We start from the raw sequence: 19,489 nt of genomic DNA, 5'->3' as shown, positions 1-19,489 counted from the left end.
TCTGCTTCCTTCCTCGGTAGCCAAGGCTCTAGTCTGCCTCCCTTCAGCCCAGCTTCAGCTGGGGTGATTGGAAATGGATCAAAGGATGAAAAAAGAACGGGACTGACCTAAAGGGAACTGAAAGTATTTGCTGCGAAGGGGAAATCAGAAGAAAGAAAAAGGCAGGGGGCCTCTGGGGGAGGGCCTCAAAGCGAATGCTTTCTGGGGAAGGTGGGACCACCGCCTGTGCCCCTCCAAGGGGGCATAAGAAGGATCAAAGCTGCCTGGCCTTCCCGGAGGGTGGAATTGAAGTGTGGGCGGGGAGGCACAGCAAAGGCAGGTCTGTGTCCTGTCTGGGTGACAGAAGGCAAGAGAGGCAGAGAGGACGCTGCGGGGAAAGTAGAAAAAGAGGAAAGGAGGGGATATAGAAGCACAGATAGGAAACAAGCAAAAGCAAGTCTAGGTAAAGACGTTGCAGTTGGCTTGTGTTTAGACCCGGGTATCAACTTGGAGAGCTTACCCAGCTCTTCGACCTCCCTGGGGTCCCCTGCTCCTTTCCTGCCACATTTCACCCCCTTAGGCAGGGCTCCACTTCTCAGCCCACGCGCCCCCAGCCCTCCCACCTTCACAGTGCCTGTTGGAATGGGGGCAGTGTGGGATAATGGCTCTTGGGTCCCCATGCAGCCTTCTGCACGCTGCCAGGAGGTGGGAGAGAACCGGAACATGTCCTGGGAGTCTGCTCTTTGAACAAGGAAGCCTTGCTGGGGCAGAGCGATGGACAGGATTTGGAAGCTGGTTTTGTGAGTCACTGTGAACTCTCAGCACCCGCCCACTTGAGGCCAACTTTGAAAGCTCAGCTTGTATGAACTGTCGGACCAGGTCCAGGTACTGGGACTTTCTCAGTGGCCTTGTTAGCTCTCAGCCGCTGAGAACAGCCTTGAGTTGAGGAAATTGTGGCCGGACAAACAGCAAGGCAGTTCTGCTCCCCTGTCAGTCACTCTGCTGCTGGCTGGCTGCAGCTGAGCCCGTGCCCAGCAGCGTGTCTGGCGGGAGAGGAGCCGGCTGACCCGTCTGTCCTCTGGGGATGTTGGGGCTGGCTCTCGTCCTCACACTTTTGTTCCTCAGTGGGCTTCAGGGCCAAGGTAAGGAGGCCCAACCTGGCGTGGGTGGGGGAGAGGCTGGACTTGGGACCGGGGCCCGCAGGGGGAGTGGAACCCTGAGCCTCTGGATCGTGCCCACTTACGTGGTCACCTGCAAGTGTGAGTCTGGGTGGCTCCTGACAGCTCCGGGCGGGCTGGCCCTGGTGTGGGAGGCCCCTGAGAAGCCTGTCTGTCTGGCCATGCCTTCAGCAATCCGGGCAGCCCGGGGCAAGGAGATTCCTTTCCGCTGGCTTCCATTGACTTTTCTGTGTAGTGGGGAGAAAGCGTCCTCTTGCTGGCTGTAAGAAGGACAAAGGAAATCTGCTCTAATTTGGTATGATTACCAACAGAGAGAAGTGACCCCTGGGCTTGGGTTTCTTTAAGGAAGTTGGGTGGTTCTGGAAAGCGGAGACTGATAGATTGCTCCCCGAGGCAGGGAAACAGCACGGAGGGGAAGGGAGTGGCCAACAGCTACTTTGTATGAATGGCCTGGTCCCTTAGGCCTCGGCAGCCTCCAGTAGCCCAGAGGCTATAGGGACCTGAGCATTATTATTATTTATTTATTTATTAAAAATGTTTTTAATGTTTATTTATTTTTGAGAGAGAGAGAGAGAGAGAGACAGAGTGTGAGTAGGGGAGGGGCAGAGAGAGAGGGAGACACAGAATCTGAAGCAGGCTCCAGGCCCTGAGCTGTCAGCACAGAGCCCGATGTGGGGCTCGAACCTACGAACTGTGAGATCATGACCTGAGCCGAAGTCCTTTGCTTAACCGACTGAGCCCCTCAGGCGCTCCTAGGGACCTGAGAATTATTCGGGAAATGTTGGCTTGGGTCAGGCGGTCGGGAAGGGGGGGGGAAGAAGGAGATGGTATACGGAAAGTTCCAGAGCTGAGGGCTGTCCCCCCCCCCCCCCCCCCCCCTTCTCCGACGTGGAGTCCAGGGTGCTCTGAGATGGGAGCCTGCATTCTAGATCAGTGGCTCTTCGAGGGGCATCATGGCTGAGAAAGTAAGAGGAGGGCCCCCTCTGGGTGCAAAGGGCAGAGCGTGGGGCATTGGACGGTGTTTGTGCAGGGCCTGTTAGAAGCCCGTTCAAGACCCATCTCAGGCGCTCCTGTGTCCTTAAAGACACAGTCTAGGTTCCAGAGGACTGGGGGGTGGGGGCTGTAAATATAAATACAAATGCCTTTGTATTTACAAATCTATAACAAATACAGGCAGAGCAGGGCAGAGGGTGCTGGGAACAGGTTGCAGAAGGGAGCTTTGGAGCCTGGGTTCCCGTGTGCGCACTTGTGGAACCCAGTGACCCAGGACCCTCGACAGGAGAGGGGGGTTGGAACCCCGTCTTAGGAGCCTTGGAAGCGGCTGGGAAAGCCGAGACAGGACTGGCGGGATTTGGTGCCTGGCTTTGGGGACGGGAGTGCCAGAAGTGGAGGCGGTCTGAGATGGTGAGCCTGTGTGACCGGAGAAAGGGGCGGCCCCGTGCCCACACCCGGGGCCGTGGCACCGTCTCTGGGCACGGCTGAGCCCACCCACTGCAGGGAGAGCGGGAGCCGGGCTCTGGGGCCCATGGGCTTTGGTCTCAAGGAGCTTGTTTCTCTGCTTGCTGTGCCCTGCGTCTGTGGGGCTGGCCTGGTGTAAGCTGATTGAAACTGCTGTCCTGTTTATTTGCTGTAATTTTTAAACCCTTAAAAAGTTTAAAATAATAATCTCAGAGTTCCAGAGAAGTTGCAAGCATAGTACAAAGGATTCTGGTGTTTCTTTCACCGAGACTCACCAGTTGTTAACCTTTCATCACATCTGCTTTATTTCTCTCTCTCCATATATATATATGTGCGTATAAATGTATAATAATAATAATTTAATATAATTTAATTAAATATAATTAATATATTAAATATATTAATTTAATATAATTTAATATATTTAATTTAAAATATATATAATATATATAAAAATATACATTATATATAATATATATAATATAATATAATAATAATAATTTTTGCTGAGCCATTTGAGACTGAGTCGTAGACATTGTGCCCTGTTACTCCTAAATTTTGTAGCGTGTATCTTCGAAGAACAAGGGCGTTCTTATATTATGTCAGCACAGTTATCAAACTTAGTAAATTTAACATAGATACCATCAAAGACACCATATTTACATATTACCAGTTGTCTCCAAAACGTGCTTAATGGCATGCCTTCTTCCCGGGCGCGGAATCCCATCAGGATCGTGTATTACATTCAGTTACGTATTTTTTTGTTATGTCTTTTGTTTTTTTATTAAAAAAAGTTTTTTTAAGTAGGCTTCCGCACCCACAACTTACAACACCGAGATCAAGAGTCAGATGCTCTACCGACTGAACCAGCCAGGTGTTCCTTCTTTTGTTATGTCTTTTTTTGGAGGGGGGCAGAGGGAGAGGGAGAGAGAGAATCCTAAGCAGGGTCCAAGCTGAGCGTGAGCCCTGATAAGGGGCTCGATCCCACCACCCCAGGATTATGACCTGAGCCGAAATCGACAGTTGGACACTTAACCGACTGAGCCACCCAGGTGCCCCTGTTATGTCTTTTAATCTACAACTGTTCCCTAGCCTTTTTTCTTCTTTCGTGACTTTGACATTTTTGGAGTACCAGACATTGTTTTGGTGAAAGGCTCCTGAATCTGAGTTTGTCTGAGGCTCCTTTGTGTGATCCAGGCTGTGCATTTTGGGCAGGAATACCACACCAGTGATGCTCTGTTTCAGAGCATCCCATCAGGACATATGATGGCAGTGAAACCCTTTAAAAAAAAAAACAACAAAACTTGGCTTACTGAAGAATTTGATATGCATAATATATATGTAAGAAGTTTCTATCGTTCTCGAGCTTTGCAAAGCTTTTTCCAATGGCTTCTCCAGGCTCAGTCAAAGCCACACATGTCACAGTGGCCTATGAGATCTGGCCTCCCTGACCCCCGACTCCTTCCTCTCTCCCATAGCACTGCATTCAGCCTCCCCGATCTGCTACGATACTTGCACGAAACGCGTGCCATGGCTTTGCACTCTGTTTTCTCTCCTGGGATGCCGCTTCCCTGCTGGCCGCCTGGCCTGCTCCCGCAGCCCCTCAGGACTCTGCTCAAATACCACTGTCTCAGTGATGGCCCCCCACTAAGAGTGCCAACCTGCCACCCTGCAACACCTTACCTCCCTCTCCGCTTATTTTTCTCCGCAGTTCTCATCTCCCTTGTGTGGGCTCTACTGTTGGCTTCTTTATTTTCCGTCTCCCAGGCACCTCTTTACCTCACTGGAACAGAAGATCCTCGAGGCCGGGGCTTTCCTCTGTTTTGTTCACGGCTGTATCTTCAGCCTCTAGGACAGGATCTGGCACAATTAGAGTCTCAATGTATCCTTATTGGTTGAATAGATGGGTGACTACTTTAAAGAATCCGTAGAATAAAGTGAGAGTTTGTTTGTCTACCGGAGAGTTTCACTGGGAAAAGCTGTTCTAGATTTTAGGCTACAGACTACGCCATGGCGTTGAGGAAGTTAACTAACCTCTTGTTTCTCAGTGTTTCATCCACAAGGTGAAGTCAACAGTGGTGGCTGCCCTATTGCGATGTGTGAGCATTAGGGGAGGTACGGTATGTAACGTGCTTGGAAAGGTGTTCTTATACCGAGCCCCCCAAAATGATCCCTCGTGTTACTCAGTTCTTTGGAGGCAGGGACTATGTTTCACTTAGTTTGGTGATCAGACTCAAGAAGAGAGACTAATTTGCTGGCTAATTCATTGAGTCAAAAGTGAATTAGAGAATTCTGCATGAGATGATAAGTTTTAACGAGGGACCCTTTTCTGAGCGTTTTTTCACCGTCATAACCACGATCTTTGGGAGAATGCAACATTTTTTTAAGTTTATTTATTTATTTTTGAGAGAGAGAGATAGAGAGAGGCGGGGGGGGGGGGTGGTGGTGGTGCAGAGAGAGAGTCCTAAGCAGCTTCCACACTGTCAGAGCAGAGCCTGACGCAGGGCTCGACCCTACGAACCGTGAGATCATGACTTGACCCGAGATCAAGAGTCAGATGCTCAGCTGACAAAACCACCCAGGTGCCCCAGAGAAGGCAACATTTTTAACACACAAGAACACGCATTCAAGACATTCAGTGCTATTATTATGTTGTATTGTAAAACATTCTAATTGTTTCCACACTCTTGATTCCTGCTCCTTCCCTGATGTGCCCGAGCGCCTCTGGGCCAGGCCCTGGGCTTAGGTGTTGAGGACTCAATGGTGAATCGTTACATGGATGCCTTGTTCACGGAGCTGACATCTGTCACAGGACTCGGTCTATAATCACAGCCGTGAACTGAGCGAACCCCAAAGGACATGCTAGAGACTGTGAATGCCCAGGGGCCGTGGACAAAGCAAAAGGGCGGGGCAGCATTTGATGGATTCTCGACTCTAAGGCTTGCTTGCTGGCTGCTCTTACAGATTGTGTTGAATTTTCACTTCTTGGGAAGGAGCCTCTGATTCTGACCCCTCTGGCTGGGGTCCAGGCAAGTTCTAAGACGGCTGCCGTTCCTTTTATTTATCTCTCCCTCATTGCACCTCCCGTGAAGCAAAGTGAACGGTGAAGTCATCGGGCAGAGGGGGTGGACTGGGACTCAGAGAGCTCGGGGCTGCAGCACCATCCCGGAGGGAACTGGCTCCATAGACATCACTCTAGGGATAGCTGGGCCATTGTCTTCGTAAACAGACATTTTTATTAAAGTGTGACACATGTACAGAACAGCGTGCAAAATGAGAAACGTACATCTCAGTGTGTTACTGTGAAATGAACACGCTGACGTATCTACCACACATTCTCTCCACTTGTTAGCTCTTCTCTCTTTCACAAATACAACCATTGGTGGCTCCTGGGTGGCTCAGTCGGTGAAGTGTCTGACTTCGGCTCAGGTCATGCTCTCGTGGTCCGTGGGTTCGAGCTCCGCGTCTGGCTCTGTGCTGACAGCTCGGAGCCTGGAACCTGCTTCGGATTCTGTGTCTCCCTCTCTGTCTGCCCCTCCCCTGCTCGTGCTCTGTCTCTCTCAAAACAAATAAATAAACTAGCAAAACAAAACAAAACACCAAATACAACTATTATTCTGACTTCTGACATTATAGGTTGGTTTGATCTTTATGTAAACAGAATCATGTGCTATGTGCCCTGTGTGTGGCTTTTTTTGCTCAACATCTGATGAGATTTATCTGTGTTATTACTTGTAGCTGGTATGATATGACTCTGCGGGATTTCAATGTATGACTCTATGTATGAGCTTGTTCGTCCATTATGCTACTGATGAATCTTTGGTTTGTTTTTGGGGTCCTTCCCCTATTATAATAATGCTGCTGGGAGCCTATTGTACATGCTTTTTGTTTACATGTATCTGTTGAGTATATGTCTAGGCTCGTGGGGGTATGTGTGTACTCTTACAGCAGATGCTGGCAAACCATTGGCCAAAATGGTTGAACCAAGCAGTATATGAGAGTCCCATGATGCTTCAGGGCTGCTGGCTTTTGTTTTGAGGCCCTACAAATGGGAAGTGAAGGCTCGAGGGTGCGGAGCCTGGAAGGCGAAGGTCACAGCCCAGGGAACCACCTCTCTGTGGAAATCCCTACAGTAGAGTCCTTTCTGGCAGTTAGCCGAGATGCATTCTTGAATTTAATTGATGAAATAAATAACTTCACTAAGCCTTTACTGTGTTCCAAGAACTTCGAGGGATTCTGTGGGTGAAGCACAGATGGAACCTGTTGATCGTATCCTTCAGAATCTTTCAGACGGAGGAAAACAGGCTTGTGCAGCAGCGATGATAAGGGAAGACAGAAAACGCTCAGTGTCACTGATGGGCAAGATTCATTTAGAGCACAGTGGGAGCTGAGAAAATGGAGATTGCTTCTGGTGGGAGAGGGGAGCCTGGGGGTGGCCTTAAAGGATGAAGAACTGCTTAGGAGTTGGGGATAAGGTAGAAAGATAATGTGAGCAGAGGGACAGCTGAACGGATGTAGGGAAATCACAGGGTTTGAACGGGAAACAAAAAGCAAGTGCACCTGTTACCTTGGAGAAAGATAGCAGAAATGAGCTGATCCAGTTAACTGATACGAGGAGTTGGGGAGCAGGGCATGGGCTGAGTAAGGTCGACAGAGGTTAGGGGGTTGCCTTGTCTGAGCAGAGGAGTCGATATAGCCAGTGAAGCCCCCCAAGGGTGGGACTAAGTCAAAAGGAAGACAGGAGGGAATGTGGGACGTGGGCCCTGGAGGGTGTTTTATCTACTTTATGATTTTGCTTTGACTGGAGCCGGCCCTGCCCCAGCACTTTTGGGATCTCACTGAGCTCTGTTCACTGAGTCCCCAGCGGCTGCCCTCTGCGTCGCCTTCACCCCGAGCCTGGTGGCACAACCCTGAGCTGAGAAAACCTCAACATCCTTTTGTTGGTTGGTGGAAGCAAACTGCTCCGAGCCTCTCCCCCGCCTGCCTCCCAGGCTCTCAGGCCGCACCCCTCCTCCACCAGCAGCTCCAAGGCAGAGGGAGCTGACTGCAGACGCTGCACAGCTTTAGAGGCTGCAGCTTCGGCACCCGGGCTCCGGGCTGAGCGACTCCCTGGGGTCCTTGACCGCCCTCCATGGGGGCTGCCCATGTCGTCCCGAGTTGGCGGTGGAGTTGATCACCTGTCCTTTGCTCTCCCTCTGCAGAGCTACTGTTTTACTCCATTCGCTCTTAACCACCGGAAGAGGGGCCCCAGAGCTGCTAAGAAGTAGCAACAGCAGTGGTGGTGGCCCCGGGGGCCTCCCCTGACCACCGGAATTTGCTGTGGCTTCTCCCCTCTGAACAAGCCAGCCCTCCCTGTCAGACCTTCTCCATCTCTCACTCAGCAGGGCTGACCTTATGCGAAGGTTCTGTTTTCACACTGGCATTTCTTGGGTCTCCATTTGGCGTATAAGCCCCCAGGACAGGGACTGAGTCACAGCACCCAGTATACAGTACCTTGCTCGCTCACTTTCCCACTGTACCTTCCCCACGACACCCCGCCTGCATCCCCTTCCAGCCCGGCCGGTTCCGACCTCCTGCCTCCCCCGCAACACCAGGCTGGTGAGGGCTGCAGAGCACCAAAGAGCAACCACCGATTTGGAGCCTCCAACCTCAGCGGAACAACAGGTGTCTTGGGAATCCTTGTTTCTGGCCCTCAGCTCCTCCTATTCCCCAGAAAGCTGATTCCAGACCTTCCGCATCTCACCCAGGGTCTGTGCCACTGACACAGGCTTCATTCATGAGCCTACCCCCTCCTCCTGCAAGAAAGGGGATGCCAGGGAGGGATTCCAGCAACCCGCCGACCATTCCCCAGTGTCAGAGACGCCGTGAGGGGTGAGGGGTTCCCCAATGTCAAGCACCTCGTTTACCCCCACGAGCAACCCCATCCACCTCTGCCTTTCCGTGGCCGGTGTGTTCCCGCGTGCTCTGGGCATCACCACTTCATCCACGAGCCCGTCCAAGACCCGCTTGACCCCTGATGACATCTCTGACCTTCAACTGCTCCGTTTCTGCTGGCTTTCCGCTCCCCGTTCATTCCCCTCACATTTCAAAAAAACTGTGTTGGAACACCACCCAGTTTCCCCCTCTTGTCTTCCTTTCCCGTGTGTCTCCGTTCCTACTCACACAGAACACTTTGCTTCTGACACTCCTAGTCACCACCTGTGTGGGAGTTTTCCCAACCCATCCTCTGTGACTCCAGCTTGGTGTCCGTCTTATAATTCCACTCAATTCTGATGCTGTCTACCCAGAGATAGCGTCAGATCCCACAGGGTAAGGGCTCAGTCCCACAAGACTACGCGTCAGTCACAAACCCAGGTTGTCACCTGTGCTTCTGAACAACTCGTTAGAGACCAAAGGTTCCAAGGACCACCCCCCTCTTCTGGTTTGATTAATTTGCTGGAGCAGGGAAACACTTAGGTTTACCAGTTTATTAAGGGAGATGACGAAGGATACCGATCAGCAGCCAGATGAAGAGACACATAAGGCAAAGTCTGAGTGCGGGACCTTCTGTCTCCATGGACTTGGGGTGTGTGTCATCCTCCCGGTGTGGACGTGTTCACCTCCTGGAAATTTCCCAGACCTGTGCTATTGGGATTTTTTTTTTTAAACAAGGATTCTAAAAAAAATGTATTTATTTATTTTGAGAGAGAAAGAGAGAGCGAGAGAGCACAGGTGTGTGAGAATAGGGGAGGGGCAGAGACAGAGAGAATCCCAAGCAAGCTTTGCACTGTCAGTGCGGAGCCCTATGTGGGGCTCAAACTCACGAACCGTGAGATCATAGCCTGAGCCGAAGTCGAGAGTCGGATGCTTAACCGTCTGAGCCACCCAGGCGCCCCTGTGCTATTGGGATTTTATGGAGGCTTTCTCACACAGACATGATCAGTTATTAACTCTGCTTCCAGTCCTGTCTGCCCTCTGGGGGGTAGGGGGTGGGGCTAGCTTGAATTAATACCAACTCAGCTTCAAGAGAATACAAACCCTGCTGTACGTACAGCTCTGTCTTCCCCGCTTCATGTTGTCACAAGTTGCATCCTTATACGTTGTGTGCCTATTAACATAGATTTATAATTGTTGTTTTGAGTATTTTTTTTTCACATCAGTTAGGAAAAGAAGAGTTACAAACCCAGAATGCAATAATACTGGCTGTTATTGTTATCTACGTAATTCCCTTTAGCACTGTTCTATATTTCCTCACGTGGCTTTGAGTTACTGCCTCACATCTTTGTCCCTTCAAGCATGCCTTGCAGGACAGATCTGTTGGCAACAGTTCCCAGCTTTTGTTTGGGAACTTCTTCATTGGTCCTTCATTTTTTATGCAAGATAATTTTGTTGGATATAGAATTCTAGGTTGGTAGCTTTGTTCTTTTAGCACTTTATATATGTCATCTTACCACCTTCTAGCCTCAGGGTTTCTGCAGAGAAATTGGTTGTTAATCTCACTGGGGATCTCTTGTGTGTGACAAGTTGTTTCTCTCTTGTTGCTTTCAAGATTCTGTCTTTGGCTTTCGACATTTTAGGGTATATCTCAGTTTGGATCTCTTGCGTTTAACTTGGAGTTCCCTGGGTTTCTTGGATGTGTATATTCATGGCTTTTTTTGAATTTGGGAAGTTCTGAGCTCTTGCTTCTTCAGATTCTTTCTGCTTCTTTGTCTCTTTCCTCTCTTTTTGGGACTCCTGCTATGCACATGTTGGCATATTTGCTGGCATCCTACAGGGCATCTCACAGATTTTTCTTCATTCTTTTTTCTTTCTGTTCCTCACTGTGAATAATGTCAATTGACCTAGCTTCTAGTTGTGCTGTTGAAACTCTCTAGTGCATCTTTCATTTCAGTTGTTATACTTTCCAGCTTCAGAATTTCTATTTGATTCCTTTTTATAATTTTTGTTTATTGATATTTTATTTGTTGAGACATCATTCCTCTGGCTTCCTTCAGTTCTTTGTCAGTTCTTTGTTTCCTTTGGCCCTTTGAACATATTTAAGAGAACCTATTAAGTCCAATGTCTGTGCTTCTTCACAAGTAGTTTCTGTTACTTTCTTCCCCCTCCCCCCTCCCCCTTATAAACAGGCTGTGCTTTCTTATTCTTTTATATATTTTGCTCTATTTAGTTTGCTAGTTTTTGCTTAGGATTTTTGCACCCATGTTTCTGAGTGAAAGAGCCTTGAATTTTCTTCTCTTGTGATATCCTTGAAGATTTTGGTGTCAACCTGATAAATATGTTAACCTAATAAAACAAATTTGGAAATATTATCTCCCATCTCTAAAAGCATTTGTGTAAGATTGAAGTTCTTTCTTTTAAAATGTTTCTTAGAGGGGCGCCTGGGTGGCACAGTCGGTTAAGCGTCCGACTTCAGCCAGGTCACGATCTCGCGGTCCATGAGTTCGAGCCCCGCGTCGGGCTCTGGGCTGATGGCTCAGAGCCTGGAGCCTGTTTCCGATTCTGTGTCTCCCTCTCTCTCTGCCCCTCCCCCGTTCATGCTCTGTCTCTCTCTGTCCCAAAAAAATAAATAAACGCTGAAAAAAAAATTAAAAAAAATATTTCTTAGAGTTAACTAGGGATGCTAACTAGGTCTGGAGTTTACTTTGTGAGAAGGTTTTTCACTATAGATTCAATGTATTTAATAAATTTTTCTATTTAATCTCAATTATAAAAAATTATTGATGGAAAGCAGTTTACAACTCTTAAGATCTTTTTTTAAAATATACATTTTAATTAATTAATTAATTAATTTGGAGAGAGACAGAGAGAGCACAAGAAGGGGAGGGGCAGAGAGAGATGGAGAGAGAAAATCCCAAGGAGACTGTGCTGTCAGCGTGGAGCTCAATGTGGGGCTCGAACTAATGCAACTGTTGAGATCATTACCTGAGCCAAAATCAAGAGTCAGTCGCTTAACTGACTGAGCCACCCAGGCACCCCTACAACTCTTAAGGTCTTAATATCTGTAGGAACTGTGGTGATAACTTAAAAAAACCCTGATGTTGCTTATTTGTACCTTTTCACATTTCTTTTGATCAATCTATCTATGCATTAACCCATATTTTGATTTTTTTTATAAAATAAAAAAAGGCTGTTGATTCTCTGTTGTGTAATTATTTTCCATCTCCTCTTTCTCTGCATCCTTTCTCTTTTTTTGAACTTAATTTGTTGTTCCTTTTGTGGGTTCTTGAGATTGATGCTTAAATAATTGATTTTCAACCTTGTTATTTTTATAATATATGTATTTATATGTATTTTTATAATATATGTATAATATATATAATTTCCCCTTTAATCATGGCTTTAGATGTATCTCATGAGGTTTTATTTATTTATTTATTTTTTCGGTGCAAAATTACGGTTTTATTAAAGCACAGGGACAGGACCTGTGGACAGAAAGAGCTGCCCCATGAATTTTGATATATAGTATTTTCACTATTAATTAGTTCAAAATATTTCCTAATTTCCATTGTGATTTCTTATCTCTCTCTTGAGTTCAGTCAAACAAATAGAAATTTTTTATAAGGTATCTTTCCTTATGTTGATTTCTAGTTTTAAAATCGTTTTATGGCTCTACCTATGGTTCAAATTTTGTAAAAGTTTATGTACTCTCTCTCTCTCTCTCTTTTTTTTTTTTTTTTGTAGGATTTTATTTTTAAGTAATCTTTACACCCACCGTAGGGCTGGTGCTTACAACCCCAAGATCAAGAGTTGCATGCCCCACTGACTGAACCAGCTAGGCTCCCCAAAATGTTGGTGTACTTTTGAAAATAATGTAAATTTTGACATTACTGGGTGAAGTATCCTAAATAGATTATTTAGGTCAAATTTGTTAATTAGTTTTGTTTTTCAAATCTATATCCTTACTGATTATTATTATTATTTTTGGCCTGCTTTTTCCATCTGTTACTGGGGGTATTATTGGTAGCTCCTACTATGACCGTGGTTTTTTTTCCCATTTTTCCTTTTACTTCTGTAAATTTTAAGGCTGAAACAATTTTAAATTGTTCAAACAAATTTACTGTACATCTTCCTGGTGTATTGGACTTTGTGTTTTTATTAAGCATTCTTATTTGTCTTTTTTATTTTTTAATGACTTAATTATCTGTTATAAAATTAAAAAAAAAATTTTTTTTAAATGTTTATTCATCTTTGAGAGACAGAGAGAGAGACAGAGCATGAACAGGGAAGGGGCAGAGAGAGAGGGAGACACAGAATCTGAAACAGGCTCCAGACTCTGAGCTGTCAGCACAGAGCCCGACACGGGGCTCAAACTCACAAACTGCGAGATCTTGACCTGAGCTGAAGTCGGACGCTCAACCGACTGAGCCACCCAGGTGCCCCTGTTTTTAAATTTTTTAATTAAAAATTTTTTATTATTAAAGTATAGTTGACATATGGGGTGCCTGGGTGGCTCAGTTGATTAAGCGTCTGACTTCAGCTCAAGGCATGATCTTGAGGTTCGTGAGTCTGAGCCCTGGTCAGGTTCTGTGCTGACAGCTCAGAGCCTGGAGCTTGCTTTGGATTCTGTGTCTTCTGGTCTCTCTGCCCCTTTCCTGGTTGCACTCTGTCACTGTGTCTCAAAAATAAATAAACATTAAAGTATAGTTGACATGCAGTGTTATATTAGTTTTAGGTGTACAACATAGTGATCCCTCTTGATCTTTAATAATGCATTTTCCCTTAAAGTTCAAAGTAGACTTTAAGTGTCAGAGTAGGCTAATCTTAATATAGCTATACCAACCTTCTTATGGTTAGTGTTTGTATGAAACATATTTTTCATTTTCTTAAAGTTTACTTATTTATTTTTTAATAATCTTTACACCCAGTGTGGGGCTCAAACTCATGACCCTGAGATCAAGAGTCGCATGCTTTTCTGACTGAACATACTTTTCATTAAAACATTTTTTTTTTAAGTTTATTTGTTTATTTTTGAGAAAGAGCAAGTGGGGGAGGGCAGAGAGAGGAGAGAGAATTCTGAGGAGGCTCCACACTGTCAGCATAGAGACTGATGTGGGGCTCAAACCCATGAACCGTGAGATCATGACCTGAGCAAAAACCAAGAGTTGGATGCCTAACTCTCCGTGCTACCCACGTGCCCCATGTATTTTTCATTTGTAAGAAATGTTGAAATGGTGGGGTGCCTGGGTGGCTCAGTCAGTTGAGCGTCCGACTTCGGCTCAGGTCATGATCTCATAGCTTGTGGGTTCGAGCCCCGCGTGGGGCTCTGTGCTGACAGCTCAGAGCCTGGAGCCTGCTTCTGATTCTGTGTCTCCCTCTCTCTCTGCCCCAACCCACTCACATTCTATCTCTCTCAAAAATAAATAAACATTAAAAATTTAAAAAAAAATGTTGAAATGGTGCTTGTAGGAAGCATGTAGTTGGGTTTATTTTTTAATACTGTCTGATCATCTTTGCCTTTTATCTGAGTATTAAGTCTGTTTATATTTAATGTAATTACTTAGTGCTTTGGATTTAAATCCCTCATATTGCCATTTACCTTCCCCGGTTCCACCTATTCTATACTCCTTTTTTTTATTCTTTATTTTCTCCTTTTGGGTTGATTACATTTATTTCTTCATTCTTTCTTCACACTATGTATTAACTTCATAATTACATATCATCTTACTCTTCATTTAGGTATTAGCCTACAGATTAGAGGATGCCGTATTGGCTTACCAAAGTTAATATAAAGTAATAGTTTTTTGTCACTTCTGGACAAGGCACTTTAATTTTCTTTGTCCTGTTTTCAAATTAAGTGTTATTATTGTTTGTATTTTGTTATTGTATTTGTTATTGTTATTATTGTTTGTATTTTAATGCTCTCAATATTTTAACTCTGCAAGACCTCATTATTATGTGTTTACACAGTCAGCATTCATTTATGTGTAACTATGTATTTATGGTTTCTGTTGCTCTTCATTTATTTATTTTTATCTTTGAGTTTCCATCTTGGGTCATTTTCTGTATCTGAAGGGTATCCTCTGGCATTTTCTTTAATACATATCTGCTTGTGACAATTTCTGTCAGTTTTTGTTTTTCTGAAAATGCCTTTATTTCATCTTCATCTTTGAAGTATTTTTTTTCACTGGTATAAAATTCTAGGTAGGTAGTTATGTTCTACCAGCACTTTGAAAATATCATTTCATTATCTTCTGGTTTTTATCTTTTATGTTTAAATGTCAGTGGTAAATTGTTTCTTTTGTGAACGCAATTTAGTTTTTTTCCCCTTTGGCTATTTTAAGATTTTCTCTTTGCTTTTGGTTCACATAATTTTTAAAAGTGTGCTTAGGGTTTTTTTTTTGTTTTGTTTTAATATTGCTTGGGATTTGTAGCACATTTTTTTTTTTTAACAAGTTAAACATGGGGCTTGAACTCATGACTCTGAAACCAAGGCCTGAGCTGAGATCAAGCATCAGATGCTCAACCAACTGAGCCACCCAGGTGCTCCTGGTATTTGTAGTACATTCTATAAATCTGTCTTAGAGAATTTTTTTTTTGTGTGTGTGCTCTAGCTTATTATCAGTTTCCTCATTTTATTTATATTTATTTATTTTTATTATTTAGTTTTTTTATTATTGAACTACAGTTGATATGCAATGTTATATTAGTTTTAGGTGTGCAAAGTAGTGATTTGACAATTCTATACATTACACAGTGCTGACCATGATAAGTATAGTTGCCGTTGGTCAAATGCAAGGTCACTACAATATTATTATTATTATTATTTAAATTTATTTATTTTGAGACAGAGAGAGAGAGAGAGAGAGGGAGACAGTGAATGGGGGAGGGGCAGAGAGAGAGGGGGAGAGAGAGAGAATCCCAGGCAGGCTCTGCACTATCAGTGTGAAGCCTGATATGGGGCTCAAACTCACGAACAGTGAGATCATGACCTGAGCCGAAACCAAGAGTCGGATGCTCAACGGACCGAGCCACCCAGGAGCCCTGGTCACTACAATATTATTGACTATATTCTCTATGTTGTACTTTTCATCTCATCTTTCATCTCTCTGACTTATAAGTGGAAGTTTTATCTCTTAATGCTCTTGACCTATTTTTGTCCATCCTCCCATCTCCCCTCCTTCTGGCAGCCGCCAGTTTGTTCTCTATATTTATGAGTCTGCTTCTTACAAATCTGTTTTGATGGCTGTCGGTTTTAGAAAATTCTCATCCATTATTTCTTTTGAATTTATCTCCCTCTCCTCTCCTGGCTCTCCAATTACGCTTTGGTTAGATTTTTTTCACCATATCTCAGACGTTTCTTACACTTTTTCTTGTATATTTCCATCCTTTTTTTTTTTAAGTTTATTTATTTTGAGATAGAAAGTGCATGCGTGCAAGTAAGTGGCAGAGGGGCAGAGACAGAGGGAGAGAGAGAATCCCAAGAAGGCCCTGCCCAGCATAGAGCCCCATGTGGGGCTCAGTCTCACGACCGCAAGATCACAACCTGAGCTGACATCAGGAGTTGGATGCTTAACCCACCGAGCCACCCAGGCACCCCCGTTTTTGAAATATATGTTTTTTTATTAAGTAAACTCCACACCCGACATGGGGCTTGAACTCACGACCCTGAGATCAAGAGTCACGTGCTCTACTGACTGAGCCAGCCAGGTGCCCCACTTTTGTTTTTCTGTAATTCAATCTGGATATTTTGTTCTGCCTTATCTTCCAGTTTTCTGATTCTCTTTTCAGTGGCATAAATGGCTTTTATATCTTTCCAATGAGTTCAGTTCCAATTTTTCAGTTATTTTATATTTCATTTTTACAATTGTCCTTTGGTTCTTAAAAAAAGCCAGTTTATCTGATAACTGTTGCTGCATAATGAACGACCCCAAAACTTAGTAGTTTAGAACAACAATGAATGTGCTAGCTTGCGATTTTGGCTGGGCTCACTGGACCGTTCTTTTGGTTTCTGCTTGCGTCACTCATGCATATATGGTCAGCTGTCAGGTTGGCTGGAGATGGGCAGATCTAGGGTGGCCTCAGTTGTGGTTGTTTACCTTCGCTCTGTGTGATCTCTTATCTTCCAGCGGGCTATCTTAGACTTGTTAACACGTCAGCTAGACAAGGTTCCCAGAGAGCAAGTAGAAATGGGCAAGGCCTCTTCAGACATAGGCTTAGAATCGGCACAACCTCATTCTTGCTGCAATGTATTGCAAAGGCCAGCCCAGTTACAGGGGATAGGGAAACGAACCCCATCTTTTGACGAGGGGAGGAGCTACAAAGTCACATTGCAAGGGGCATGGCCACATTTGCATTCTATCACACTGATTTTCTGCTGAAATTTTCAAACTTTAAATTTTAATTCCTTGAAACATTAAACATAATTACCTTAAAGTTTATGACCGATACTTCTGTTATCTAGATGCCCCTTGAGCCTGTTTCTATTGCCTATATTTTCTTTTGGGTTTTGGACACGTTTCCTCTTCTTATGCTGGCTTGTTTTTTTATTTCATTTTGGACACTATGCATTAGAAATAACTTAATGCCCGTGTCGATGTTATTTTCCTCCAGGAATAACTTACATTTGCCTCTAGTAGACAGCCAGGTCAGAAATACTGGAAATTCTAGATCACTTTAATCCAGTGCAGAGTTGAGATCATTCAAAACCAGGCTTCAGTTCCTGTGAGATCTTGTCTGCTTCTTGTTCACTCTTACTCTCAGAGTGTAGCTCTTCATGGTGCTACCACCGAATCTGATGGAGTTTAGGTATACCCACTTCTTAACATGAGGTCCCTGGACCCCATGTTCTTTTAGTTCCTTGAGTTTATTGCAAGCCTCCAGGAAGAGAAGTAAAAAATGCTGGTCTTACCTCTCTGAGTTTCCTTCTTCCAGATCTTGGCTCCATAATATTTCACTGTTTTATTAGCTCCCTGATGCCTTTAGCAACATGCTTTTATATTTTACTCGTTTTTTTTTTTTTTTTTTTTTTCTAGTTTTTCTCTGTGGGAGGGTTGGTTAGCATGTATTAATGTGGTCTTCCATTATTAGAATTAGAATTCTTTAGGGGCACCTAGGTGGCTCAGTCGGTTGAGCGTGTGACTTTGGCTCAGGTCATGATCTCACGGTTTGTGTGTTCGAGCCCCGTGTCAGGCTCTGAGCTGTCAGCACAGCATGTTGGAGCATGCTTCGAGTTCTGTGTCTCCCTCTCTCTCTCTGCCTCTCACCCCCTCATGCTGTCTCTCTCTCAAAAAATGAATAAACATTAAAAAATAAAAAAGAATTCTTTAGATGATTTTCTTAACTCTTCAGTGTATGCTGTGAAATAAAAGTACGTTCTGCTCTCAGATCACAAACCCTCTGGAGTCAGGAAGCATGTCTTAAACACAAAGAGGCCCCACCTCTTCAGGGCCCTGGTCACACTGGGGATTGTGACCAGTGGGGATTGTTCTCAGGATCTCTGTGCAATATTTGAGAGGTTGGCCTGTTCTCATACATAGGACCATAGGAGACAAAGGCACAATGTCTGTTTCGAGTTTGGCAATGGGCTGAGCCAGTTCAAATCATGAGACTATGCGTAGGAATCCCAAGTGTTTTCCTTGTTTTTGTGTTTTTTTTAAAGATTCTTTTTTTAAAAAAAAAGTAGTATCTACACCCAACATGGGGCTCAAACTTACAACCCTGAGATCACGAGTCGCATGCTCTACTGACCGAGCCAACCAGGTGCCCTGGAACCCTACGTGTTTTATTCTTAGGAGTGGCAAGATCAAAGAAACACAGTCTATCAACCAAATAGTAATTAAACTTTCTTTGATTATTTACTCCGGCTCCTGAGGAAATGCCAAGGTGAAGGTGTGGTTGGGAGTGAGGGCATTTATAATGCATGTAAGACATCTAAAAATCTCCTTCTCCCTTACTTTCCCCTCAACGTCCTCTATGTTAACAGATTTGTTTGTACAACAATCCCCATCTCTTATTCTCTCTTCCAAATTCTTTCTGACCCTCTCTGGCAGACCTTTTCATTTCCTGCATCCACGGGGCCATGCCACATAGCTCCCCTGCCAAAAATGGCCACTGGACCTTCTGTTTTTCTTCACTGACAGCACTAGGCTTTCCTAGGCCAGGCAACAGCAAGCAGCTCTGTCACACCCCTGTTAATCAGCATACATCTCGATCCCTGTGGAGGACAAGTGCTGGGATATACCAAGGCAGTGTGCTTTTATTTTTCTCTAATTCTTCTTTTTTTCTTAAAAAAAATTTTTTTTTAATGTTTATTTATTTTGGGGAGACAGAGAGACAGAGTAGGAGAGGGGCAGAGAGAGAGACACACACACAGAATCTGAAGCAGGCTCCAGGCTCCGAGCCGTCAGCACAGAGCCCGATGTGGGGCTTGAACCCAGGAAGCGCGGGATCACGACCCGGGCCGGAGTCGGACGCTCAACCAACTGAGCCACCCAGGCGCCCCTTTCTCTAATTATTCTTTAGGGATCAATCCCCATGGAGACTTTCTAGGGACTAGAAACTTGGCAAACATTAATAAGTAATGACCGCAGTTTGATGTGCTATGTGCTACAAGAGAGGGTTATGAACCTCGCTCTGTGGGAGGACAGCAGAGCGAGCTATGGATTCAGCTTGGAAGGCCAGGCTTACTGGGTGTGGCCCTTCAGAATTTCCAGCAGTCACCGCTGGCCAGTAGTGGCTGCCTCAGCACCGCAGGGAGGGAGTCACGTCGGATATGGTGTTTGTAACATTGCGGTTAAGAGCCCATCCTGCAAAAGCAAATTGAGTGGATTTCAAGCTCATTGTTCTTACCGTGTAGCTTGGGCTAGTTACTTTTAAGTTCTTTCTAACTCAGTTTTTTTTTTTTTTTCACCTGTAAAATGGGGATAAAACTCTCAAAAGATCACTGTTAAAACATG

At 44.8% G+C, this 19,489-nt stretch overlaps 1 protein-coding gene across 2 annotated transcripts in view; it reads left to right on the top strand.

Moving 5' to 3' along the window:
* Positions 1–241: 241 nt before the first annotated feature.
* CD244 (CD244 molecule) overlaps positions 242–19,489 on the top strand; it is a 30,884-nt gene continuing 11,636 nt past the window's right edge. The window contains exon 1 of one of the 2 annotated variants that reach the window (XM_045455197.1): positions 242–1,121. In XM_045455197.1, the coding sequence (XP_045311153.1) occupies positions 1,064–1,121 (58 nt within the window). In that variant the 5' untranslated portion in view covers positions 242–1,063. The remainder of the gene's footprint in view (positions 1,122–19,489) is intronic. The other variant, XM_045455196.1, reaches the window with a different exon arrangement.

Source organism: Leopardus geoffroyi, chromosome C3 (genome assembly GCF_018350155.1).
Source record: "Leopardus geoffroyi isolate Oge1 chromosome C3, O.geoffroyi_Oge1_pat1.0, whole genome shotgun sequence".
NCBI classification, from domain to species: Eukaryota; Metazoa; Chordata; class Mammalia; order Carnivora; family Felidae; genus Leopardus; species Leopardus geoffroyi.
This window is presented reverse-complemented; position numbering and strand designations above follow the sequence as displayed.